Source organism: Nycticebus coucang, chromosome 19 (genome assembly GCF_027406575.1).
Source record: "Nycticebus coucang isolate mNycCou1 chromosome 19, mNycCou1.pri, whole genome shotgun sequence".
Taxonomy (NCBI): Eukaryota; Metazoa; Chordata; class Mammalia; order Primates; family Lorisidae; genus Nycticebus; species Nycticebus coucang.
In genome coordinates this window covers 15,226,962-15,254,567 of record NC_069798.1, presented here as the reverse complement: position 1 = coordinate 15,254,567, position 27,606 = coordinate 15,226,962, and the positions used below count along the sequence as shown (strand labels likewise).

Below are 27,606 nucleotides of genomic sequence, written 5' to 3'. Positions count from 1 at the left end.
GTACCTGCCATGGGGATCTGATAGGGCTGGATCGATCTCGCTGGAAGCACTGGGTGGTGGAAGGTGATAGTGCCATCAAACTCTCCCCGTAACTTGATGTCAAATATGACTGATGTCTGCGGGGGAGAAAAGATAGGACTGTGGTGACAAAACAAATGAAGGCGTGAGGGGTCTCTCCCTTTCTTGTTACTTCACACCTCACCGTTCAGATTAGTTTAAAAACACCTGTTCACATCCCTTCCCAGCAGCAAATTCCTATTTGAGGAGCAATTTGCCATGAACCTCACAATTCTCTTTCAACATCTTTTTCTCCTCTCCAAAGTATTTCCTGCATTTAGGACATTCTTCCTTTGACGACCTCAAAATGATTTAAGCACATCTTTCTCACCTTAACCTGCAACATCTTCACTAATAAGAGACTTAGTGTCACCACCCTCCAGGGAGGTCTGGGAGAGAACGAGCTTTTCCAGCACCAGAGGCCCAGCTAACTAGAAATAGCAAGACAGCCTCAGGCGGTTACCCCAGGCACTGCCATCTGTTCAAGAGATCAAGTAAGTTTCTTCATGTATTATTTTCATGAAATAGTTTTTAATTACCCTTAATCAACTGACAGGGAATCACTTTTTTCTCAATCACTTAAGAATATCAAACCCATTTCCATCTGGAAGACCAAAAAACTTTTAGCATAAAACGCAATTGTGGCCAATTTTCACAAGGCTTCTGAGCACCCTTCGTGTGTTCAGACACAGGCCAGCTACCCATGCACAGCTCGTACCTCTGTGTCCTGGTGATGAACGACCACCAGGTTGTCCACCACATTTAGAGCAAACTTCCCCGTTCTATTTAACTTTAATATGTGCATCTTCTTACAGGCACCTTCTCTGCAGGACAATAAAAAGTCAAAATATAAAATAAAATAGATCAACAAGCTTTAGTTCCTATTTTAAAACCAGAGGAAATGGGAAGAAAGTGTGAGCTATACCGTGGCAGATGATACAGCACCACCTCCGCCCCTGTGCTATTGGAGGTCCGGGAGTGATGCCTCAAGAAGAGGACATACAGCTGCCCGTATCTAGGGAGAGAACAAAGGGACCGAAGTCACAAGTGGCCACTTAAAATTCCTCTCTTCCATACGGAGTCACGGTTAAGTAAATACACTTAATGGAATATTTTGTAGCCAACAAAAATGTTTACAAAGAAAGCACAGTCAGTCAAACAAAGCCTCTATTATAAAGTGAAGTGGAAGGGAGAACGCAAGGCTAAATATAGCCTGATCATAATCTTTTAAAAGAAAACCACAAACAGCCACATGTAATCCTCTAGACTTAAGACCCCTAGATAAAGGAACCCACGTGGAGACGCCTGAGAGAGTTCTTCAGTTCTTTCCCCTTTCCAGAACCTCTGGTCTTTTTACTTCTTCTGTATTCCTTTCTAACTTCTTCTTCTTCTTTTTTTTTTAGAGACAGAGTCTCACTTTATTGCCCTCTGCGTCACAGCTCACAGCAACCTCCAGCTCTTGTGTTTAGGTGATTCTCTTGCCTCAGCCTCCTGAGTAGCTGGGACTACAGGCGCCCGCCACAACACCCGGCTATTTTTTTGTTGCAGTTTGGCTGAGGCCAGGTTTGAACCCGCCACCCTTGGTATATGGGGCCATCGCCCTACCCACTGAGCGACAGGCGCCGCCCTTCCTTTCTAATTTATAATAAAAGTGCTATCTTAGCACTGAAAAAAAAAAGGAAAACCACAAACATAAGCACAGGGTCCAAAATGGCTAGAAAGAAATATAGGCGGTTAATAATGATCTAAGTAATAAGCAAAGTCTATTTTCTTTTCCTCTCTTTTTTCTAAGTTTTATGTGAATAGTACATATTCCTTAATAAGAGGAAAATTCGATCACTGTTCATTTTTAAGTACATCTAATAAACGTAGCTATGAATAGTTCCTGATTATTCATCTAGTTCAGTGATTAATACCGTGCTGGGCCTGCCCAGGGCTGAGGAGGGGACTTAGCACAGAGGAGTGAGTCCCCAGTTCCACTGCAGGTAGCACCAGGCTCACTCCATTTGTATTCTTAAGGGGGGGGGTGCCACAAAAGAGCACCTTTTTATAAAAAGAATAAAAAAGCATACTACTCAAAACTTTTTTTTGTTTGTTTTCCAGTTCTGGTGGGGGCCGGGCTTGAACCAACACCCACGGTATAATATGGGGCTGGCGCCTACTCAAAACTTTTTAAAGTTTGGAAACTACCATTTTAAGCCATAGAAGAATCAGAAGTAATTCTGAAGCAAATCCTGTTGCAAATTATTGAATTAGAGATACAGGTATATAGGGGGTTCTTCGTATTAGTTTGTATTTTTCTGTGTTTAAGATTTTCATTACATGGCTCAGCAACCGTAGTTCAGTTAGGGCACCAGCCACATACACCAGGGCTGGTGGGTTTGAACCTGGCCTGGGCCTGCTAAACAACAATGACAACTACTACAACAACAACAACAACAAGCGTTGTGGTGGGTGCCTATAGTCCCAGCTACGTGGGAGGCTGAGGCAAGAGTATTGCTTAAGTCCAAGAGTTTGAGGTTGCTGTGAGCTGTGACGCCATAGCACTCTACTGAGGGTGACATGGTAAGACTCTCAAAAAAAAAAAAAAAAAAAATTTTTTTTTTCGGGCGGCGCCTGTGGCTCAGTCGGTAAGGCGCCGGCCCCATATACCGAGGGTGGCGGATTCAAACCCGGCCCCGGCTGAACTGCAATCAAAAAAATAGCTGGGCATTAGTGGCAGACGCCTGTAGTCCCAGCTACTCTGGAGGCTGAAGCAAGAGAATTGCTTAAGCCCAGGAGTTGGAGGTTGCTGTGAGCCGTGTTATGCCACGGCACTCTACCGAGGGCCATAAAGTGAGACTCTGTCTCTACAAAAAAAAAAAAAAATTTTTTCATTACCAAGTTTAAAATTAATTGAAATATCTACTTTACAGATGAAAACATACCTTCCTATATAAACAATGTTTATTAGATAAAAAATAAACTTAATCTGTTTTATTATTTAGAACAATTATAACTTAGCTTTAAAAGAAGAAAAATAAAAAACCTTGCTAAGCTTTAATTCACAGAGTGGGGGAAAAAAATCTAAAACTAAGATACCTAATAAATAATTAGATAATGTTCTGATTTTATCAGGCTAGAAAGGTAAAAAGACTTCACTAAGATCACAACACTTATAAAACCAAAAAGAATGTCAAAAAGACCCTAGGTGTTCTATACACATGAAACGCAGGTAATAAATAAACAGGACCGGAGAGCCTTGTTATGTGTTCTTAAAGTTCCTTTCCTTAAGGAAAGTGGGTCACCATAGTCCTGTACTCAACATTCTCCTCCTATTCCTTATGTCACCAAAAGCAGGTACAAGAAGAAGGAATTCTCGGAAAGACGGACATACATGGTAGCCATCGCAATATCTCTTTCAGACAGGCTAAGTTTAGTTGACTTAGGTGCAGCTGGTAATTCAATCTCAAACTTGGGCAGCTTCGACATAGTGCCGGCCTGTTGGGGGGGGGAAAGTTTTAGGAAAAGTTTATTAAATACCTTCGATGTCTTAGCATTCCCCACATCAAATCAATTAGGGTATTCACACGGTACGCCTTTCCATCCTTCCCAATGTCCCACTAAGTCTTCTGTTTTGTTTTGTTTTAAGACAGTGTGGCACTCCAACTGGGTAGAATGCCATGGTGTCAACGCAGCTCACAGCAACCTCAAACTGGTCAGGGTGACCCAGTGCGCCCTCCAGTGGTAAGAGTGGCCCAGTGTGCCCTCCGAGTGGCACAGCACGCCCTCCAGTGATGGGGTGGTACAGTGCACCCTCCAGTGGTTACAGCTGGGAGCAACACCCCTCCCCCAGGTGCTTGACAGGGTAGGATGTTAGAGCAAAAGGCAGAGTGGGGAGAGGGAGTTTTTTAAGGGAAGGCTTACTCTTACCCTAAAATAAAAAGGCTGCAGGACGTTCTCAAGGACTGTGGTAGACAGCAGGATCACAGCGCTCTCGGGACAGTACATGTACCAATTCACATTAATATTGTGACTCTTCAGGAGTTTCAGAGTCCGCTTCTCTGGTAACACCTGAAGCAAAGTTTAAGAAACAGAATCTTCACTTTAAAAACAGCAAAGTGTGGCTCGGCACCTGTAGCTCAAGTGTCTAAGGTGCTGGCCACATACACCAGAGCTGGCAGGTTCGAATCCAGCTCAGGCCTGCCAAACAACAATGACAACTAAAACCAAAATATAGCTGGGCCTTGTGGCGGGTGCCTGTGGTCCCAGCTACTTGGGAGGTTGAGGCAAGAGAACTGCTCAAGCCCAGAAGTTTGAGGTTGCTGTGAGTTGTGATGCTACGGCACTCTACCCAGGGCGACAGCTTGAGGCTCTGTCTCAAAAATAATGATAAAATAAAATGAAATAAAATAAAAATTAAAAATAAAAATAGCAAAGAGAAGATCAATTGAGTAAATTGAGAAAATAAAAAGCAGGAAAAAAATCCATAGTTAAATAGAAAAGTATTCTCTTTTTCTTTTCTTTTTTTTACTCACTCCCTTACTTGAAAAGTATTTTTACTTTTACAGCTCCTACTTCCTGAGCCCTGTGCTTAGTGCCTTACCCATCCTAACTCATTCATTCTTTGCCATAACCCTGAGTGGTGGCATCATTAGCCCTCCTTGACAAATTAAGTGAAGCTCAAAGACTGTGAGCATCCTAAGGGGACTGCAACGTCCACCTCGGGGGGCTGGTTCATTCCAAAGTCCACGTATGAGCCTCCAGCCGCTCAGGCATCAGACAGCAAAAAAGCGGGGTAGGACAAATGGCCAAAAGAAACTGATACCCCCAGGGCCGTGCGTGTTCAGTCGGCCACACCCCAGCCTGCCGCAGACCTGCTGTGCGCCCCCAGTCTGCACCAGCCTGAAAGGGGCTTCCTTTTCCTAACAGGTGTGTTCACCAGACTGCATGTAAACGTAGCAGTTTACAATCAGGGCACATTTTAAATGTGCTCTAAATATTAAGACACATTAAGAAACCCTCTATAGCACCCCTGAGACATTAATGCTCGCACAACACTGCACTGGAGAACTGATGTGGGAGTCACAGGGATTACCTCCGGGAACTCTTGTAAAACAAGCCACACTCTCCACGCTATCACATGTACACAATCTTATTTCTGCCATCCTCTCATGCTATCACATGTACACAATTTCTGTGTGTTTGGGATTTGTCTAAAGTTTGTTTAAAGTTCTCTTCCTGCTGGTCATCACAAAGGTTTTGATAACTGGCCTACAGTGAAGCACCACGGCAGTCACAGCTCATGCTTTACTCACACAGGTATATTTTCTCCATCCATAAATTCTAAATTATGCTGCTTGTATTAGGAAAACATTAAAACATGGAAGAATTCTAACACTGTCTACGTTACTTCCACTTAGAGATTTCAAAAGCATTCTCAGGTCGGCAATTGAAATGCATTAAAAGATAAACAGGCTGGTGCATCAAAAAACACCTTCAACAGGGCAGTGCCTGTGGCTCAAAGGAGTAGGGAGCCGGCCCCATATGCCAGAGGTGGTGGGTTCAAACCCCGCCCTGGTCAAAAACTGCAAAAAAAAAAAAAAAAACACCTTCAACAGAGTGAAAAGGCAACCCATAAACTGGGAGAATATATTTGCAAATCATGTATCTGATAAGGTGTTAAAATCCAGATACAAAGAATTCCTACAACTCAATGGCAAAAACCCCAAATATCACAACTCCAAAGATAACATACCAGTGGCCAGCCTGCACCTAAAAAGATGTTCAATATCACTAATCATCAGAGAAATGCAAATAAAAACCAGTGAGGGCCTATTATACCCATTAGAATGGCCAGTATCAAAAACGCAGAAAGCAGCTTGGTGCCTGTAGCACAATGGTTACAGCGCCAGCCACATACACCGAGGGTGGAGGGTTCAAACCCAGCACCGGCCAGCTAAAAAAAACAATAGCAAATGCAACAAAAAAATAGGCAGGTTTGTGGCGGGCGCCTGTGGTCCAGCTACTTGGGAGGCTGAGGCAAGAGTATCACTTAAGCCCAAGAGTTTGAGGTTGCTGTGAGCTGTGACACCATGGCACTCTACCAAGGGCAACATAGTGAGACTCTGTCTCAACAACAACAACAACAAAAACACAGAAAGTGATGGTAGGGATATGAAGAAGTTGGAATCTTTGTGCACTTGGAACAACTGTAAAAATAGTATAACTGCTAAGGAAAACAGTATGGCAATTACCCCCAAATTAAAATAGAACTATCATCTGATCCTCTAATCCCAATCTGTGTATATACTGAAAAAAAAAATGGAAACAGGATCTTGAAAAGATATTTGCACACCCACGTTTATAGCCTCATTATTCACCATAGCCAGGAGGTGGAAGCAACATACACGTCCATCAGAAGATGAACTTGAATAAGCAAAAGCTGGTACATATACAAAATTCAGTCTTAACAAGAAGGAAACCCTATGTTACAACACAGACGAACCTGGAGGGCATTATGTTAAGTGGAATAAACCAGTCACAAAAGACACCGTAATTCCCCCTTTATAGGAAGTATTTGCCTGGGGACAGTGGCTCATGCCTCTGATCCCAGCAATTTAGGTGAGACAGGAGGATCCCTTGAGGCCAGGAGTTCAAGATCAGCCTGGGCAACATACTAAGAACCTTATCTCTATAAAAAAATTTTAAAAATTGCCAGGCATGGTGTCCTAGCTACTCAAGAGGCTGAGGCAGAAAGATCACCTGAGTCCAGGAGTGGGAGACTGCAGTGAGCCATGATGGCACCACTGTTCTCCAGCCTGGGTGACAGAGCCAGGTACCTAAAGAAGTTAAATTCAGAAACAGAACGTAGAATGGAGCTTTCCAGAGGATAGGGTAAGGGGGAAAAGGGAGCTGTATAATGGGAACATGTCAGCATGTCAGTTTCCCAAAATGAAAAAGTTATGAAATTGTGGGTGGCGCCTGTGGCTCAGTCAGTAAGGCGCTGGCCCCATATGCCGAGGGTGGCAGGTTCAAACCCGGCCCCGGCTGAACTGCAACCAAAAAATAGCTGGGCGTTGTGGCGGGCGCCTGTAGTCCCAGCTACTCGGGAGGCTGAGGCAAGAGAATCGCTTAGGCCCAGGAGTTGGAGGTTGCTGTGAGCTGTGTGATGCCACGGCACTCTACCGAGGGCCATAAAGTGAGACCCTGTCTCTACAAAAAAAAAAAAAAAAAAGTTATGAAGTTGCTTCAAAACAATGTGAACGAATATACTTCATACTACTGAACTGGACACTTATGAGGGTTAAGACGGTAAATTTCATGTCATGTGTTAAGATGAAGAGGCAGTTCACAAAGGAAATATGAATAGACAAAACACAAGTGAAAAGATGTTTACTTTCTTAATAACAAAAAATCAAATTAAAATGCCTATCTTGACTCAGGGCCCGTGCTCAGTGGTTAGTGCCTGGAGGGTTCAAACCCGGCCTGGGCCTGCTAAACAACAACTACTACAACAACAAAATAGCTGGGTGTTGTGGCGGGTACCTGTAGTCCCAGCTACGTGGGCAGCTGAGGCGAGAGAATAAAAGGTTGCTGGAGGTTGTGACGCCACAGCGCTCTACCAAGGGCGATAAAATGAGACTGCTCAAATAAATAAATGAATAATAAAAAAATAAAATGCCTATCTCTCGGATTGGCAAATGTCTATGAACTGATATTATTCAGGTCTGGCAAAGGTTTGGAAAACTGAGATTTCTATACAGCTAGTCAAAGTACAAATTTCTGGACAAAATTTGGCAGTATCTGGTGTTCAGCTTTAGATGTTTATACCTACACTGCAACTGCCTCACCCAGTAACAGAGAGAAATACGGATTTTTTTTGATGTTTTGCCAGGCACCGTGTCTCACACCTGTAATCCCAGCACTCTGGGAGGCCGAGGCAGGTGGACTGCCTGAACTCACAGGTTCGAGATCAGCCTGAGCCAGAGTGAGACCCCATCTCTTTTTTGAGACAGAATCTCAAAATTTAGCTGGGCACTGTGGCGGGTGCCTGTAGTCCCAGCTACTCAGGAGGCTAAGGTAAAAGAATCACTTGAGCCCAAGAATTTGAGGTTTCTGTGAGCTATGATTCCATAGCACTCTACCGAGGGTAACAAAGTAAGACTCTGTCTCAAAAAAAACCAGAAAGTATTACTTATAGGCCAGGCACAGTAACTCACGCCTGAGGCTCAGGAGTTCAAGACCAGCCTGAGCAAGAGAAAGACCCCGTCTCTACTAAAAATAAAAAAATTAGCTGGGTGTGGTGGTGCAGGCCTATAGAATCAGCTACTCGGGAGGCTGAGGCAAGAGGATCTCTTGAGCCCAAGAGTTTGAGGTTGCTGTGAGCTACAATGATGAACTCTACCCGGGACAATGGAGTGACACTCCGTCTCAAAAAAAAAAGTATTACTTGTAATTAGAAAACAAAGGAAAACCCATAGAAGAGACTGAAGCTCTAGATCTCAAAATATCTCTACAGTGTTGTATTCAAAAAGCTGTCCAACTACTATCACAGAACTTCCTCCAGCGAACATAAAAGACACATGTGATACCTGGTAAAATTCAATTCCTTGATCTGTTATGAAGACAATTTCCGTGCAACTGGTCCAGCAGAACCCCAGAATGTTGGCATTCTTAGTCTGAGAAGAATTATAGAAAGATTTTAGAAAACCTTCTTCGAAAGCTTAAAACTCTCTCATGTTGGTATCACTCTTTAATGAAAGGTACCCAGAATGACTGCTCTGATTTTTAAAGTTTGATTTAGTAAATTGCCCTATTTTCCCTAATTTCTGCCTGTAGCGCTTCATGCAAGAGCCTGAATCTGGCCAGGTGTGGTGCCTCACACCTATATGTAACCTGGGAGGGCAGGAGGATCACTCGAGGCCAAGATTTCAAGACCAGCCTGAGCACAAGCAGATCCTAGCTCTTCAAAAGAAATACAAAAAATAACCAGGGCATGGTGGCACACTCCTGTAGTCCCAGTTACTTGGGAGGCTGATGCAGGACAATCACTTGAGCCCCGCCGAGGAGTTCGAAGCTACAGTGTGAGCTATAAGGACACTTCTGACTCTAGCCCAGGTAACAGAGCAAGACCCTGTCTCAAAAGGAAAAAAAATAAAAACCAAAAACCTGGTGCTTAGTTCTTTCTAGTCAACAGAACAGAGAAAGCCTGACATCAGCTTCTTCTCTTAGGAATCAAAGTCCACTGACTTTCTTAGGCAACCACATTATAAAAACTGTCCTAAACACATAAAGGCCTAAAGTTTTTCGGTAAGTGTTGACCAAAACGGGCTGGGGATCCTGAGACCACACACAAACAGCAGGGCTGGGAGGAGTCGGTGATTCAGAGAAGCCCACCTTAAGCTCCACTTAGCCAAACAGTCACAAAACTGCAGGAATCCCCACCCCGGCCAGCTTCTGTGGGTATCCAGCTGCCCGATTAGCTCAGTCCTTTCTAGCTTATTCTATGACCCCCAGAAAATCTCATTCATATGGATTAGATGAGGGAAGAACAGAGAAAGGGTGTGAGAGGACAAATCCTGGAAAGAAAACATCGTCAGGACAGGGGGGAAATCTCCCTACCGAGGGGCAGCTAAGGAGAACACCCAGGGCTGAGACCAGAGGCACAGTGACCCAGGGAGGAAGCACCAGGCGGGCAACCCAGGACAGCTGCCCTGAGGACTGAAGCTGCTGGTCTGATTCAAAGTTGAGCCCCTAATACCCTGTTCTCCACAGCATAACCCACCGCCCGCTGCCAGCCGGCCACCCGTACCTTGCACTCCTGTGTGTATTCCAGCTGAGAATTATCAGGAATGAAGTTACAAAAATCCTGAAAGGAAAAAAAAAGCACACAAAGAAAAATCAGACAAATAAACTTAACAAGTGATCAGAAAATAACTGACAAAAACTCAGAGACAGGAAAGCTAAAACCACCAAATTAAATAATCTGCCTCCTGAACAGTGGCAAGTTTACAATTCAGTTTTTAAACAGTTAAACCAAATATTCGGAGTTTAGAAACTGATTTGAAAATACATTCCTCAAATCATGATGTCAGAGAAATGAGTTATTGCACTTTATAAGAGGTTGCTCCAAACCGGTAACAACCAATACTGATGGTGGAAATAAGCACAGGATTCCGCCTTTCCCATCAATCTTCATGCTAACTTACAAACTGCCAACAGTGAGTGTTTATAAGGGCTGAAGTGCCACAGGCTGCTCCGACTCTGAATATCCGTTCCTGTTAGATCTAGCATTCAGAAATCAAAGAGAATAGACTGATGTGGTGGCTCACACCTATAATCCTAGCACTCTGGGAGGCCAAGGCGGGTAGATTGCCTGAGCTCAGGAATTCGAGATTAGTCTGAGCAAGAGCAAGACCCTATCTCTTTAAAAAAAAAAAAAAAAAGAAAACAATAGCTGGGCAATGTGGTAGATGTCTGTAATCCCAGCTACTTGGGAGGCTGAGGCAAGAGGATTGCTTGTGCCCAAGAGTTGGAGGTTGCTGTGAGCTACAATGCCATAGCACTCTAACCAGGGTGAAAAAGTAAGATTCTGTCTCAAAAAAAAAAAAAGAAAAGAAAAGAAAAAAGAAATTGAAGCGAATAAACGAAGTTTCTTAAGGAAGATTAATTCACAAAGTAACCAAAAATATCCCTCACATACTCTACACTGCTAGCTGTCAAGCCATATAAAAGTTGCATGAAATTCCAAATTACTTTTTTAAAAATTTAAATCAGAAATGTCCAATTACGGGGGCCAGGTGCAGTGGCTCACATTTGTAATCACAGCACTCTGGGAGGCCAGGGTGGGTGGATTGTGTGAGCTCAAGAGTTCAAGACCAGCCTGAGCAAGAGTGAAACCCTACTTCTACAGACAGGTGTGATGGTGGGTGCGTGTGGTCCCAGCTACTCGGGAGGCTGAGGCAAGAGCCCTCGAGTTTGAGGTTGTCATCAGCTATGATGCCATGACACTATTCCAGGGCAACAGAGTAAGACTCTGTCTCAGAAAAAGTCAAATGATGGCTTTATTTAACTATTCAAACGTCTTTCTCATCTTCAAAGGCTTAAATACAACGCAACCTAACTAGACCTTCGTGACAGGAAAATATTAAATATTGCCTTTAACACTGATATTTTGCAATTCCTTCTCTTCCAAATGTATTCCTAATGATCTTTTCTTAATGCTGTATTTAAAGCTAAGTCTTACCACAGTCTTGGAGGTCCTCTGCACAGCCAATATCTTATTTTCTAAGGAAAATTTAATGCACTTCACTTCTCCTTTGTCATCCATTCTTTAGGAAGAAAGAATACGTCAAGAGTTAAACTGAATAACCAAATTCCAGCTACTGTCACTTGTTGAGAAGACGAAAGACAAGATAAATATTCGAGAGGCAGCAAATCCTAGTTTAAAATTATGTTTCTGGAGCTATCCGCAGAACCTCTTTGCAAACAACAAAATCCAACTGACAACAACTTGCTGGAGGAATGTATAATATTAAGATGTATGGAGGAACTGAAATCACATGTCCTTGCCCTCTGAGGATTACTTTTGACATAAAAACACACCCACACAGTAGCCTTCCCCACACACTGCTGCCTGTATCTCCAACTCTGTCACAGCAAAGCTTTTGGGAAGAGGCGCCCACTCTGGCATAGCCCTTCTCATTCACTGTGCAACCCTTTGAGGCGCCGAGATGATAAAGAGTGAACTCAAGGCATGAATTAGAGGGGGGTGCGTGCGAGGAAACTCTTGCGGGTTCGGAGACATTCATTACGTTGCTCGTACTGAGGGTTTCATGGCGTTTACTGTGTCAAAACTCATCACATTATATATGTTAAAAATGTGCGGTTTATTGTATGCCAATGATGCCTCAACAAACCTTTTTTCAAAAAAAAGTTAAAGTTCAGTACCTTTGCCCTCAGAGCACCCAAACCTAGATCATTGTGGACTTGTTCTGCCTTTTTTATTTTTTTAAAACAGAGTCTATGTCACCCTCAGTAGAGCGCCATGGAGTCACAGCTCACAGCAACCTCAAACTTCTGGGCTTAAGCCATTCCCTTGCCTCAGCCTCCCAAGTAGCTGGGACTACAGGTACCTGTCACAATGGCCCGGCCATATATGTTTTTTGCAGTTGTCATTGTTGCTTTAGCTGGCCCAGGTTCAAGCCTGTCACCCTTGGTGTATGTGGCTGGCGCTGTAACCACTGTGCTACGGGTGCTGAGCCATGGGCTTGTTCTGCTTTTACACACTGAACTGACGCCCCAGTCTGACCAGAGATGGATCTTCCTAAACATCTGTAGACTGCCCATGTGACACCAGTCTATACCACTGCAGCTCCAGTTGTCACTGGGCCTGGCTCAGACAATCACTACTGCCTCTCACTGGCAACCCTGACTCAGATATGCTCCCAACTAACCCAGCCTCAATGCTACAAACTGCATAATCTTTCCAAACACTGACACGATCATACACCCTACAAGATAAAGCCCTAATTCCATAGCAGAATACGTAAGGTTTAAGCTGGCCCTGCCTGTGCCACAACACCAGCATTTCTCTTTCCCAGCACATACACCCTCTCAATTACATGGACCAGACATTCCTGAAAACACCACGTTCACTGGCCTTTGCCCTTGGTGTTCTCTACATCTAGAAGGCTTCACTCTTCTCCAGCTAGAAATCTTCCCACTCATGCTGTAAAAGCCTGCCCAAAGGTGCCTGGCTCCTCCTGGGCAGTGGTCTTCCCAGCCCATCCCAGATAAATGTCAAACGCCTTCTGTGTTCCCACACACTGAACAAAGCTCTACTACAGCACTTTACCTGGTGAATAGCATTTGTCCACTCACTTGTCTCTCACACTGTGAGTTCCCCCTAAAAAGACCAGGCTAATGCAAAGCCGTCACATGCCTGGTGCCCAGCACAGGGGCTGCAATCGGTATCTCTTGAACACATGATGACAAAAGTCTATTTTCTACTTCAAAAGCAATTTCCCATTAACACAACTGTAAAACTTTTTTTTTAAAGTCACCACTGGGACAGCGCCTGTGGCTCAGTGAGTAGGGCGCCGGCCCAGTTCAAACTGCAACAAAAAATAGCTGGGCGTTGTGGCGGGCGCCTACAGTCCCAGCTGTAGGGAGACTGAGGCAAGAGAATCACCTAGGCCCAAGAGCTGGAGGTTGATGTGAGCTGTGACACCATGGCACTCTACTGAGGGCGACAAAGTGAGACTCTTGTCTCTAAAAAAAAATGCATAAAAATAATAAAAAAAAAATAAAGTCACCACTGAATTAAGGGCCTACACTGTACTTTGACCTTCTGCCATCACACTTGTTAAAGCAGCCACTTTCTTATCCAAACACAGACTTCTGAAAGTGAAAGGGACTGCTGTTGATAATTATACCATTCAGCTGTGTAAACAGGAACATGCACCTTATACTGGAAGCCAAGATTTTCTTGTATTATTACATGAAGAACAATGAATCTCCTCTGTCTATCAAACACTCTACAAAGAACCAGGTTAAAGGAAAAGATAAAGGATCTACTCTGTCAACCAACTGGAAATGGGCACATCAGTGCACTGACTTGCCAATTGCAGGTACCAGGAAGTAGGTGCCCCACTTGTGAATTGTTCACACATTTCACCAACACACCAGCGTCTGCTTCCCTCTCCCTATAGAGTGCGTGAGTGCACCTCTCAGGGGAGCTCAGTGACAAAATTTAAAACACCATTTGTTTACATGGTGAAATTATTCTGAAAATGTCTACACTGTTTACCTAAATGAGATGGGATTCCTGTCATCTGGGCCTTTCACTACTACGCCAGTAGCTCCGCCAGATCGAACAGCAAAAACCTAAAGGAAATAGAAGTGGTGTCAATAGTGTGAACTTTGAAAGTACCTAGACTCATATATCAACCTGCTAGCGATTAATTCTGCTATGCCCTAGCCTTGGTTCAGCTAACATCGCACGTGTTAAGGAACAGATGCTTGGGGGTTCACATAATTTTTAAAGAAACAAGACAGCAGAGCCTAAAAAGACTGCAATTCCAAGTGTAGCCCACTGTGCAACACCCGGTCCGGGTCCCCGAGGCCGGTTTTTTTTGTATGTTTCTGTTTTTGGCTGGGGTTGGGTTTGAACCCGCCACCTCCCGTATATGGGGCTGGCGCCCTACTCCTTTGAGCCACAGGCGCCGCCCCCCGAGGCCGGTTTTGACGCCGGTTCATGCACCCCTCCCCCTTTACAAAACCACGAGAAAATTGAAAATCTCCACGTCCAAACCCTTGACTTCAAGTGTACCTAATGACAAAGACAACAAAAGGCTCCTGGAAAAGGCTGGCACGCTGACAGCTGACAACACCGGCCATGAGGTCCATCCACGTGGTCATCCTACGCGGCTACCTGGTGGAACCCCGTCCCTCGGCCCACCCAGGGATGAAGAGCGAGAAAGGGAGGCCAGGGGGTCCCCCTAGCAGGGCTGCGCCGCGGAGGAGGGTGCGGGGTGGCCGGACCTGCTTGTTGGCCTCATCGAAGAAGACACAGTTGACCGGATTCGCCTTCTCAAACTGCACCGGCCGCTCGCACAGCTCCAGGTAGTAGTCCTCCTCGCTCATGGCGGGGGCCCTGGGGGCGGCCGCCAGCGTGGAGCCGGGCGAGTGGCGCCCGAGGCGGGACGCACGGGTGTCGGCCCAGGAGAACCCGGCGGCTGCGGCTCCTCCTGCTGCTGCTGCTGCTGGCGGAGCTCCGAGGCAGCTTCCTGGTGCCACGCCCCCGCCCCCGTCCGCCACGTGACCCGCGGCTCTACTAGCTTAAAGGAGCCGCGTCCAGCCTCTGCGGGGCTCGCCAGTCGTAACCACGCTCCGCCCCGCTCGGGGGGCTCCTCCCCGTTCGGCGGCGTCTGTAGGGGCGTGGCGCGTGACCCGGAAGCGCGTGCGGTGCGCTCGGCGGGTGGTGGCGCTCCGCCCCCGCCCGGCCCGCCCGGCCTCGATCCCTTCCCGCGGCTTGGCCACCGGTTCTTATTCTAATCCCAGGAGGTTTGCTGCCGGGGCGGCTGCCCGCGTGGGGCCGGGCTGACCCCGGTCTAGGAGAAGCTCGTCTGCCGGCTTTCCGCGTCTGGGAGCTTCGTAAGGGACGTGGCCTGGGCGGCTGGCCGGCGACCTGGGATCACCTTCGGCGCCCTCTGCTCTTACTGGGCTCTTCAGCTGGATCTGTAAGCCGAATTAACATCAGGCAGATTAACGAGAGAAATGCGTACAAATGTCATTAGTTTTACATGCACATGTGAATGTTCTCAGGAGAGTGAAGGCCGAAGGGGCCAAAGCAAGATATTTTACACTTTCGGAGCAAAGAAGGATAAATTTGAAAACAGGCTATGGGCAGTAAATTTCTAGGGTTGCCACTAGGACATATACGGGGGTGTAAAAATAGTGAAGATGGGGGTTATTTCCTTAAGTGTATTTATTCAGTCTATTGCAGCCCCCAATTCCCAAGTCTCTGGTGATATGGGCTATTTTCTGGGCCTGGGTATGGACAGGGTACCCTCCCAGAGGCATCTGTATGGCTTGCAATGGCTTGCATGGAGGAGGTTAGTTCGCCCTTTTTTTTTTTTTTTTGTAGAGACAGAGTCTCACTTTCTGGCCCTCGGTAGAGTGCAGTGGCATCACACAGCTCACAGCAACCTCCAACTCCTGGGCTCAAGCGATTCTCCCGCCTCCCGAGCAGCTGGGACTACAGGCGCCCGCCACAACGCCCAGCCATTTTTTGGTTGCAGTTCAGCCGAGGCCGGGTTTGAACCCGCCACCCTCGGTATATGGGGCCGGCGCCCTACCGACTGAGCCACAGGCGCCGCCCAGCTTGCTCTTTTTAAAACTACAGTTTCTTAAGTGTTCTCAACTCGAAATAATCAACATATCAATTCAGCATATTTTGGGGTGGCAGGTCTGTCACTCCTTCACTGTAACAGGGAAACCTAATTTAGATTGTGGGTCAGCAACCCTTTTATATTTGGTAAAAAATGTAAAATTTGGCTGGAGGAGGTGGCTCATGCCTGGAATCCTAGAGAAATCTGGGAGGCTGAGGCAGGGGCCTTGCTTGAGTTCAGGAGTTAGAGACCAGCCTGAGCAAGAGCAAGACCCCCATCTCTACTAAAAGATAAGGAAAAACTAGGGGCCATTGTGGTGGGTGCCTATAATCCCAGCTACTTGGGAAGCTGAGGCAGGAGGATAATTTGAACCTAGGAGTTTGAGGTTGCTGTGAGCTAGGCTGATACCATGGCACTCTACCCAGGCCAACAGAGTGAGACTATCTCAAAAAGGAAAAAAAAAATTCATGTATTGGAAACTTAATCCTCAGATTCATAAATTGATGGCATTTGGAGGTAGGGCCTTTGGGAACCAATTACGATTAGATAAGGTCATCAAGGTGGGATCCCCTTATGGAACTGGTGGCTTTGTAAGAAGTGGAGGAGAGTCCCAAGCTGATGATAACACTCTTGCCCCTTCCCTGTGTTCTGATGCAGCAAGAAGGCGCTTACCCAATACCAGCACCCATGTCCCGGACTTAACAGCCTTCAGAACTTTAATAAATTCCTTTTCTTTGTAAATTACCCAGTTGATAGTATTCTGTTAGCCACAGAAAGCAAAGGCAAGGCTTTTTGTTTTTCTGCAGTTTTTAATTGTCTTTCTTTTTTGTTTGTTTGTTTTTGTTTTTGCAGTTTTGGCCAGGGCTGGGCTTGAACCCACCACACCAGGTATGTGGGGCCGGTGCCCTACTCCTTGAGCCACAGGTGCTGCCCGAATTGCCTTTTGTTTTTTCTTGCTGACAGAAGAGACTCTTAAGTCTAAAGCTATTCCAGACCCAGACTTTTGTTCATTATATGGTAACATACTCTACATTGTTCTTGCAGAAATTCTACATAGAGCCCACACATTTTTTTATTCTTTGATGGCCCAGCTGTTGTATCAGAATTACATTTGTCTGCAATTAACTGCAAGAAAACCCAACTTAAAGACAAGCAAATAGGGCTTTAATTTTTTTCTCAAGGAACAAGGAGGCTGGAGGTGATCCATGATGTCTCAGAGATCCACATTCCTTTCTTTCCACTTAGCCATCCATCCTCAAAGTGTGACTTCCATCCTCACTCTCATCACTTTAGAGTTGCAATATGGATGCTTGCTTTTAACATGCAATCCACAGTTCCCAGGCAGGAAGAAGGAGAAGGGTGAAGGGCAAAAGTCCCTTGCTAAGTTTAATCCTTTTTTATAAACTTTCCACCCAATGACCTCTGCTTGCATCTTATTGGCTAAAATTATGTCTAATAGCTGCTCTAGCTGTAAGATAATGTGGGAAATAGCTCAGCGCCCATAGCTCAGTGGTTAGGGCACCAGTCACATACATTAGGGCTGGCCGGTTCAAACCTGACCTACGCCTGCTAAACAACAATGACATCTACAACAACAAAAATAGGCATTGTGGAGGGCACCTGCAGTCCCAGCTACTTGGGAGGCTTAGGCAAGAGAATCTCTTAAACCCAAGAGTTTGAGATTGCTGTGAGCTGTGATGCAACAGCCCTCTACAGAAAGCAACATAGTGAGACTCTGTCTCAAAAAAAAAAAAAAAAAAAGGAGAGATGGGCGGTGCCTGTGGCTCAAGGAGTAGGGCGCTGGTCCCATATGCCGGAGGTGGCAGATTCAATCCCAGCCCTGGCCAAATACCACAGAAAAAAAAAAGAGATAATGTGGGAAAAAATACGTAGCTGGGTATATCTCTCTCTATCTGCCGTGGCGTCACACAGCTCACAGCGACCTCCAACTCCTGGGCTTAGGCGATTCTCCTGCCTCAGCCTCCTGAGTAGCTGGGACTACAAGTGCCCACCACAACACCTGGCTATTTTTTTTTATTGCAGTTTGGCTGGGGCCGGGTTCAAACCCACCACCCTCAGTGTATGGGGCCAGCGCCCTACCCACTGAGCCACAGGTGCTGCCCAAAACTGGAGTTTTTTTGTTGTTGTTGTTGTTTGTTTTTTTGTAGAGACAGAGTCTCACTTTATGGCCCTCGGTAGAGTGCCGTGGCCTCACACAGCTCACAGCAACCTCCAATTCCAGGGCTTAAGCTCTTGTCTCAGCCTCCTGAGTAGCTGGGACTACAAGCCCCGCCACAACGCCCAACTCTTTTCTGGTTGCAGTTGTCATTGTTTAGCAGGCCCATGCCAGGTTCTAACCCGCCAGCCTCGGCGTATGTGGCTGGCGCCCTACTCACTGAGCTACAGGTGCCGAAAATGGCACTATTTCTTAAAGTCAGATTCCTGGATCCTACTAGGTATTCTTGATCTCCTCGCTTGGGTATTTGGTGTCTTTTTGTTTTGTTTTGTTTTGTTTTGTTTTGTTTTGTTTTGTTAATTAAGTTTATTTATTATGTATTTTTGTTGTTGTTGTTGTTGTTGCAGTTTGGCCAGGGCTGGGCCTGAACTCACCACCCTCAGCACATGGGGCCGGCACCCTACTCTCTGAGCCACAGGCACCACCCTTTGTTTTGTTTTTTAAGACAGAATGTCACTGTGTCACCTGGCTAGAGTGCCGTGACCTCAGCCTAACTCACAGCAACCTCAAACTCCTGGGCTTAAGCAATCCTTCTGCCTCAGCCTTCCAGCATGCTAGGATTACAGGTGTGAGCCACAATGTCTATAATGGCCAGGAATTTGTATTTTTTCTTTTTTTTTTTTGCGGTTTTTGGCCGGGACTGTGTTTGAACCCACCAGCTCTGGCATATGGGGCCAGCGCCCTACTCCTTTGAGCCACAGGGGCCGCCCAGGAATTTGTATTTTTAATAAACCCCCTTGAGTGATCATATGCAGCCAGATTGGCACCCTTTCACAGACAAACACATGGGACCCACTATTTAGTTCATTGTAAAATTCAAACCTGAACATGAACTTTAATAAAGTATTAAAACAAAAGATTTTCTCATGATTCTTCTACAAGTTTTGGTTCATCTTGAACCTGGAAATATTAAAATATGAAACAACAATTAGCAAATGAATTAGGATCTTTGTTTTCATTAATTGTGAAAGCAGGAATTTTTGGGTTTGTTTTTTTTTTTTCCTTTCTTAGAGACACTGGAGAGCCACCAAGGCAGCTAGGGCCCAGGAAGCCCTGCGCCTGGGGAGAAGCCAGAAGGGAGTTTGACGTTTGCTGCTTTGAAAGTGATGGCTGGAAGGCTGAGGTGCTGAGCAGAGAGGGAAAGGGAAGACGCAGAAAAGCTGAGCAGAACTTTTTAGATACATGCAGGGCTGGGATAGTAAAAAGCAGAGTGCAGAACGTGATGGGGAGCAGCCCTGGAAAACAGCAGGCTTGCAGTGGAGTAGGTAAAGTGAAATAGGAGAAATCAGCTCAACCCCAGATGGGATTAGGGCCACCTACCGGCCCTGAATCCCCTTGGGGGTTAGGGAATCAGCAGTGAGTTCCTTCTTTTCTCCTTCCTTCTCATTTTACTATGGGCCTGTATTTCCTGGAGCCAATAAAACCTCCACAGGACGCCTGCTCTTTAAGATAAGTAACTTCACCTGTTTGTTTTCTTCCTACAGTAGCTGTAAAAGGCGCTTCAGACAGTTCTAAAACCAAAAAACAACCCATACGCTTTTCTGTTTCTCTGAGTTTTGTTTGTTTTTATTTTTGTTTTATATTCGTTGTCCAACTGTATGACAGATACCCAAAGGGGTATGTACCTAAATTTGTGTAGATGTTCTCGCTGCGTGGTAGGTTTTCAGGGGACCTTTACTTTTTCTTTAAACCTTCTGGTATTAAAACGAGAATGAATCCTTTTTATAAAAGGGGCTGTTTTTAGAAGTACGTATACCTATATTTGCTGGCAGATCTCATATATCACTATTTTGTAACCTGCGTTTTCACTCATTGATATTTTATGTTTGTATGTTTCATTATATATTTATATTTACATATGTATAATGTATACAAAAAGTATCAGGAATGATGTATATGGTGATTGTCTTGCACTGTGGGTGATTTCTGTTTTCTTTTTTCTACCTTTGGTATCGTTTACTTTTTTTTTTTTTGTAGAGACAGAGTCTCACTTTATTGCCCTTGGTAGAGTGCTGTGCCATCACAGCTCACGGCAACCTCCAGCTCCTGGGCTTAGGCGATTCTATTGCCTCAGCCTCCCCAGTAGCTGAGACCACAGGCGCCCACCACAACGCCCGGCTATTTTTTGTTGCAGTTTGTCCGGGGCAGGGTTTGAAGCCACCACCTTCGGCATATGGGGTCGGCGTCCTACTCACTGAGCCACAGGCACCGCCCTGTTGTTTACTTTTTTTAAGTGAGTGTGTATTATCATCATAAACTTAAAAATCATTTTAAGAATGGGGTGAAGAAGTCAAAAATATACATTCTGGTATATTGACTGTTTAAGTTAAAGACACTTAAGAACCATCAATGTGTTCAAGATCACTGACCTTCATGCTGTTTCTTAAGAGCAGGAAAAGAAATTCCCAAGTGAAAGATGTTCTCCCTACAGAAGAAAAATAACATCTTTATCCTCCAGGACAGGAAGTCAAGACCAAAAGAATCTGAACAGACTTGTTAAAATAACTCTTCTTTTAAGGCTTCTTCACAACTTACCGTTGATTGTCCAATTCAGCATTTAATGAACTGTTTCTTCGGTGCTTTATTTCCTTGTGAGGACTCCCACATTGTGTAAAGCTTGTAGTAAAATAAATGTGCATGCTTTTCTCCTATTAATTGATGTTGTGTTAGTTTAATTCTCAGACCCAGTCAAGACCCTACGGGAATAGGAGCAAAGTTTTGCCCTCCCTACAGGGGTAACAGAAGATCTAGAAAGTCCACAAAAAGTAACTGTTAAACCATTTTATGCCTTTCTATTACCAACCCACCATGAGGTCATGAAGCCCTTGTATTATTTTGTGCGGGGGGACAGAGGCTCACTCTGCCACTCTGGGTAGAGTGCCTAGAGATGGGGTCTTAGTCTTGCTCAGACTGGTCTTGAAATCTTGAGCTCAAGCAGTCCACCTACCTTGGCCTCCCAGAGTGCTAGGATTACTGGCCTGAGCCCTTGTGCCTGGCCTATTATTTGTTTTGTTTAGTTTTTTGAGACAGAGTCTTACTCTGTCACCCAGGCTAGAGTGCCATGGGCTCATCCTAGCTCTCAGCAGCCTCAAACTCTTGGACTCAAGCTATGCCTCAGCCTCTCCAGTAGCTAGGACTACAGGTGCCTGCCACACGCCCAGCTAATTTTTCTACTTTTTGGTAGAGACAAGCTCTTGTTCAGGCTGGTCTCGAATTCTCGAGTTCAAGGGATCCTCCTGCCTCAGCCTCCCAGAGTGCTGGGCTAACAGGCATGAGCCACCAAGCCAGCCAGCACCTCAAGTAATAAGGACTCATGTGCTGTCAAACAGCCTATTCCCTTCCTGGACAGTTACTAAAGACTTAAAAATTGAACCAGATTCAGGTGGCTCCTGTAGCTTAAAGGAGTAGGGTGCCAACCCCATATACCAGAGGTGGCGGGTTCAAACCCAGCCCCAGCCAAAAAAAACCTGCAAAAAAAAAAAAAAAATGAACCAGATTCCATGTAATTCCACCCCAATGCACCCAGTTTCAGCTTTTGAGTACACACAACAAACCATTCGTATATTTAACACGTGTTTGAGTTTCTATTCAGATGTGCCAGGCATCGTCATAACATTTAGGAAACAGCAATGAACAGAGCAGACAAAAATGCCCATTTTTATAAGGTTTCATATTTGGAGGATAGAAACAAATGAGTAAGGTGAGTTAGACAGGAATAAGTTCTGTAGAAAAAAAATAAATCACAGAAGAGGGAAGGGAGTGACAGGGTGGTAGTTGCACAATTTCAGGTATCTGGCAGCCAGCCTCCAGCACGGCCCTCCATGATTCCTGCCTCCTGGTATTCATGTCCTTGTGAAGTCCCCTCCCATGTTACACAGGGTTGATTTGTGTTGCAATAATTTGTTGCACAAATGATAGAGTAAGATGTCTGAGGATAAGTTATAAAAGACATCTTCTGTCTTTCTCTTGAATCCATCACTTTGGGAAAAACCAACTGCTCTGTTGCACAGACGCTCAAGCAGCAGTTTGGGTTTGGAGAGGCTGCTGCCTCCAGAGGACTGAGGCCTCCTACCAGCAGCCAGTGAGGAACTGAGGCTTCTTGCCAATAGCCATGTCGCTCTGGCACCACTGATTGTTTTGAGATAAAAAACAGCAGCAGATGAAAGAAAGGCATTCTGACCTTCCCAAAAGCAGGAGCTAAAACTCCAGTGTAGCAGGTACCCTCCTTGCATCTGGAGAAGAAAAGAAATTCTTACCACAGAGGTGGGGAGGGACTCAAGCTGAGAAAAATCTCTACAAACCAACCTTGTTAAATTCTTTCTGGTTACTTCTGCATAATGAACCTTGCCCAAGCCTTGTCCTCATCCAACTCAGAATATGTTAGTGTTTAATTGCATCTTTGGATCTTCCTTCTTTTTCTTTGCTTTCCTTTTCTGAGACAGGATCTTGCTGTGTCACTCAGGCTAGAGTGCAGTGGATCCATCACGGCTCACAGCAACCTCGAACTCCTAGGCTTAAGTGTTCTTCCTACCTCAGCCTCCTGTGAAGGAGGGACTGCAGGCATGCACCACCATGCCCAGCTAATTTTTTATTTTTACAAGTGACTGGGTCTTGCTATGTTGCCCAGGCTGGTCTCAAACTCCTGGCCTCAGTGCTCCTTTAGAGCACTCCCAAAGTGCTAGGATTACAGGAGTGAGCCACTGTGCCCAGCCTGGATCTCATTTAAGAGGTCTCCTCTGTCACACAAAACTTAACCTTAAATAAATGTGTATGGCATGCTTTTCTTGTTAATGTCATATGTCAATGTAATTCTCAGGCCCAGCCACAAAACCCCAGGAGGGTGTCCCCTACCCATGTGAGAGCCATCGTGGAAACAGAGTCTCCAGTCCTAGTGAGTTCTTTGGATGATTTCTATTATTATTGTTGTTGTTGTTGTTATTATTTTGGTGTGTGTATGGGGTTGTGTGTGAATGGTTGAACAAACTCAGTATATTTCACTCCCAGATTCCTGTCATTTACCAAATCTGATAATTAGATTCTTTATATCATCAGTCAAATCATTGCTAAACATGTTTAATAAACTACAATTAGGATGGCACCTATGGCTCAGTCGGTAAGGCACCGGCCCCATATACTGATGGTGGCGGGTTCAAACCTGGCCCCGTTCAAACTGCAACAAAAAATAGCCGGGCGTTGTGGCCAGTGCCTATAGTCCCAGCTACTCAGGAGGCTGAGGCAAGAGAATCGCCTAAGCCCAGGAGTTGGAGGTTGCTGTGAGCTGTGACGCCACAGCACCCTACCGAGGGCAATAAAGTGAGCCTCATCTTTACAAAAAAAATAATAAATAAACTACAGTTAATAAGACAGTCCAACATCTTCTGAATCAAGTCTGGCAATGACTAGCTGGTAAATTGCTCAGCAGCTAATCTATCTAAAGCTACCACTACATTGTCTATATTTTTCCAGCTCATCAGAAAAAAGCCTCAGTCCAAAATCCTGTTTTATTTCCCTATTTTAATAACCTTGGTATTTTTTTTTTTTTGCAGTTTTTGGCTGGGGTTGGGTTTGAACCTGCCACCTCCGGCATATAAGGCCAGCGCCCTACTCCTTTGAGCCACAGGTACTGCCCAAGTGTAAGTTTTTCTTTTTATTTTTTTAGTTCACACAAGCTCAAGTAATGACACATTTTTTTTCTTTTTTCCAGAGAGTCTTGCTCTGTCACCCAGGCTAGAGTGTCATGTCAACCTTAAACCCCTGGGTTCAAGCAATCCTCCTGCCTCAGCCTCCTCAGTAGCTAGGACCACAGGCACTCACCATAATGCCCAGCTAATTTTTTCTGTTTTTAGTAGAGATAGGTTCTTGCTTTGCTCAAGCTGGTCTTGAACTCCCGACCTCAAATGATCCTCCTGGCCTGGCCTCCCAGAGTACTAGAATTACAGGAGTGAGTTACTTTGCCTGGCCCAGGGATGACACAACTTTAATAATAAATTCTGTATGCACAACGTACTGTCTGATCATGTGTTTTCTTCCCCCTTTTAAAAATGGTATTAGAGCCAGGGGGCAGTGGCTCAGCCCTGTAATCCCAGCACTCTGGGAGGCCAAGGCTGGTGGATCGCCTGAGCTCAGGAGTTCAAGACCAGCCTGAGACCCCGTCTCTAAAAAATAGCTGTGTTGTGGCACATGCCTGTGGTCCTAGGTTCTCGAGAGGCTGAGGGAAGAGGATCACTTGAGCCTGAGAGTTTGTGGTTGCTATGAGCTATGATGCCAAGGCACTCTACCAGGGCAACAAAGTGAGATTCTGTCTAAAAAGAAGAAAGTGGCATTTGAGTGGTCCACCTGCAGAATTCCAGTATCTTCTCATTCCCTAGGATTCTTTTTCTCACTGATCAGAAAAATTGCTCAGAGGCAATGTTCCCACAATTCACCTGAAATTTTCCCAAATAACTTGGATATTTTTCATTCAAGCAAAATTCTTAAACCAGCTGAAGCAGTAGGACCACCCACCAAAAAGCCTTCTGTCCACTGTGGCTTTGTGTTAATATCAGCTTGGGCTGATGTAACAAAATACTACAGACCTGGGACCTAACAGAAATTTCTTTCCTCACAGTGTTAAAGGGTAAAGTCAGCAATCGAGGTGCCAGCAGGGCTGGTGTCTACTGAGGCCTCCCTCCCTGGGATTGGAGGGCTTTTTGTCTGTGCTTGCACAGAGAGAGCTCGCTGGTGTCTATTTCTCTTCTCATAAAGACACCGGCCCTATGGAATTAAGGCCCCACCCTTACGAGACAACACTTAATTTCTTTTTTTTTTGCAGTTTTTGGCCAGGGCTGGGTTTGAACCTGCCACCTCTGGCATATGGGGCTGGCGCCCTACTCGGTTGAGCCACAGGCACCGCCCGTCACTTAACTTTTAATATCTACTTAGAGGTCCTCAGACCAAATCCAGCCACATCAGGATTGGTAAGGCTTCCAGGTATGAATCTTGAGAGGGACACATTAAGTCTGTAACAGCTTTAATTCCTCTGTCCAATGTTTTAGTATTTTGTAAATATGATATAACTTCAAAAGGAATAGTTTTATTGTTACTTAAAATATATACTAACACTTTAAGCAATGAACTTTTGTTTTTTCTTGCTTGCTTCAAATTTAACTTTTCAAATTCTTTTTGACATTTTCTACATTTTTCATAAATCTTGGCTCATTTGGGACTTCGCCCAGATACTGTTCTTATGGCATGTGCTAATCAAGTGTTCTATTTGATTATGTGTTCTTCCTAACTCCAAAAACAGTAGAGAATTTTTTTTTTTTTTAAGTTTATAGAGCTGGCCAGGTGCAGTCACTAACACCTGTAACCCCAGCACTTTGGGAGGCTAAGGCAGGAGGATCACTTGAGGCCAGGAGTTCAAGACCAGCCTGGGCAATATCGAGATACTTTCTATCTACCAAAAAGAGAGAGAAAAGGAGGGGGAAAGGAGGAGGGGAGAAGAGGAGGAGGAAAGGGAAGGGAAAGAAGAAGAAAGGCTATGTCTTTAAAAACCTAAGGCATCAAGGTTTGAAAATACACAGATGAGCTTTTTCCCACTTCTAAATACTATAAAAGTACTCGGAATTTTAAAATGTGCAGAGAACCACCTCTTCTAATGCCACAGCCTGAATGAGCAGTAAGCCGTGCCTTCCCTCTAACACTGTCTCCTCCGTCTTACTTAGAGGGTCTCCCGTCCTCAACATTTCCCCACCAGCTGCCTCATTGCATCCTTTTTGTTCAAAGACTTTTTTTTCCAGTTTTTTTTTTTGGCTGGGGCCGGGCTTGAACCTGCCACCCCCAGTATATGGTGGCGGCGCCCTACTCCTTGAACCACAGGTGCCGCCCCTGGTCAAAGATTTTTTTACTCCTTAAACAATCGTGATAATATATGTACCATTTTCCAAATCAATTTATCTCTGCCTTTAAAGAAGTTTTCTTTTTCTTTTTTTTTTGTAGAGACAGAGTCTCACTTTATGGCCCTCGGTAGAGTGCCGTGGCGTCACACGGCTCACAGCAACCTCTAACTCTTGGGCTTACGCGATTCTCTTGCCTCAGCCTCCCGAGCAGCTGGGACTACAGGCGCCCGCCACAACGCCTGGCTATTTTTTTCTTGCAGTTTGGCCGGGGCTGGGTTTGAACCCGCCACCCTCGGCATATGGGGCCAGCGCCCTACTCACTGAGCCACAGGCACCGCCCCTTAAAGAAATTTCTTAACAATTTAATCATTAAACACCAGTGTTCAATTATGGAACTATTAGGAATTGTGAATCTTGTTGCAGTTTACTAAAGAAGTTAAAATACCTAGTCTCAACTAAAATGTTTCCATTCCATTGCTGTATTTAACATCATGAATGGACTGCCTACCCTGTTTGCCCTCCTGTAGGAACCACATTGGATTCCTACTTTGGACTCTTATTTCCTAATTTTAATAGTTCCTGGTCCCATTCCCTGCCCTGTGATTTTAAAACAGCTTGTGCTTATTCAGTGTTCTGGCACATTGTGATTGTATGGTGGCTATACTGCTTTTAGTATGCTCTTTCTCATGAAACAAGGAAATACATTTATTTGAAATGACAAAAAAAAAAGATTTTTCTACAAAGTTAATATAATACATGCTGAAGGGAAAAAATTGGCAAAGATGCACGCTATACTGTAAAGTGTTTTTTTAAAATCATTTCTAAATTTCTGTAATATTTAAATTCAAATGAACACATCTTTACAAAAGAAAAAAATCTGATTTTTTTAATTAAAAGGAAACTGGCGATGAATTATCTTGTTGAAAGAAAAAGTCTCTCCTTGGTGGTCTAGTGGTTAGGATTAAAAAAATTTAAAAAGAAGAAAAAAAAAAAAGAAAATAATTCACGGTCCAGGTACGGTGGCTCACACCTGGAATCCTCACACTCTGGGAGGCCGAGGCCGGCAGACTGCTTGAGCTCACAAGTTCAAGACCAGCCTGAGCAAGAGCAAGACCCTGTCTCTAAAAAAATACCCAGGCATGTGGCAAATGACTGTAGTTCCAGCTACTCGGGAGGCTGAGGTAAGATCACTTGAGCCCAAGAGTTTGAAGTTGCTCTGAGCTATGACTCTAAAGGACTCTATGCAGAGCACAGAGTGAGATTCTGTCTCAAAAAAAAAAAAAAGGAAGAAAATAAAGAAAAGAAAGATGGAAGGAAGGGAAGGAGGGAGAGAGGGAGGGAAGGAAGGAAATTCAATAAGGTTATCCTTATTTTAATAACTTATTTTATAGCTATTCATATGTCCACTTCCATTAAAGTGAGGCAAAATATCCCAATTTCAATTTTTACATATTTTCCATTTGTATTTGATTACTTACTTAGCAAATCAACATTCTGCACTTTCTTTTTCTACTATGTGAAGACTTGATCTATCAGAGAAAGAAAACCTATTTGTAATGCC

At 44.8% G+C, this 27,606-nt stretch overlaps 1 protein-coding gene across 1 annotated transcript in view; it reads right to left on the bottom strand.

Moving 5' to 3' along the window:
* RMC1 (regulator of MON1-CCZ1) overlaps positions 1–27,606 on the bottom strand; it is a 63,593-nt gene that overhangs the window by 9,845 nt on the left and 26,142 nt on the right. Inside the window, exons 2-11 of the mRNA XM_053571679.1 lie at positions 14,584–14,777; positions 13,850–13,926; positions 11,285–11,369; positions 9,851–9,907; positions 8,631–8,717; positions 3,970–4,110; positions 3,434–3,537; positions 983–1,072; positions 776–881; positions 5–116 (exon numbers count right to left, since the gene is read on the bottom strand). Coding sequence (XP_053427654.1) covers positions 5–116; positions 776–881; positions 983–1,072; positions 3,434–3,537; positions 3,970–4,110; positions 8,631–8,717; positions 9,851–9,907; positions 11,285–11,369; positions 13,850–13,926; positions 14,584–14,685 — 961 coding nt within the window. The 5' untranslated portion in view covers positions 14,686–14,777. The remainder of the gene's footprint in view (positions 1–4; positions 117–775; positions 882–982; positions 1,073–3,433; positions 3,538–3,969; positions 4,111–8,630; positions 8,718–9,850; positions 9,908–11,284; positions 11,370–13,849; positions 13,927–14,583; positions 14,778–27,606) is intronic.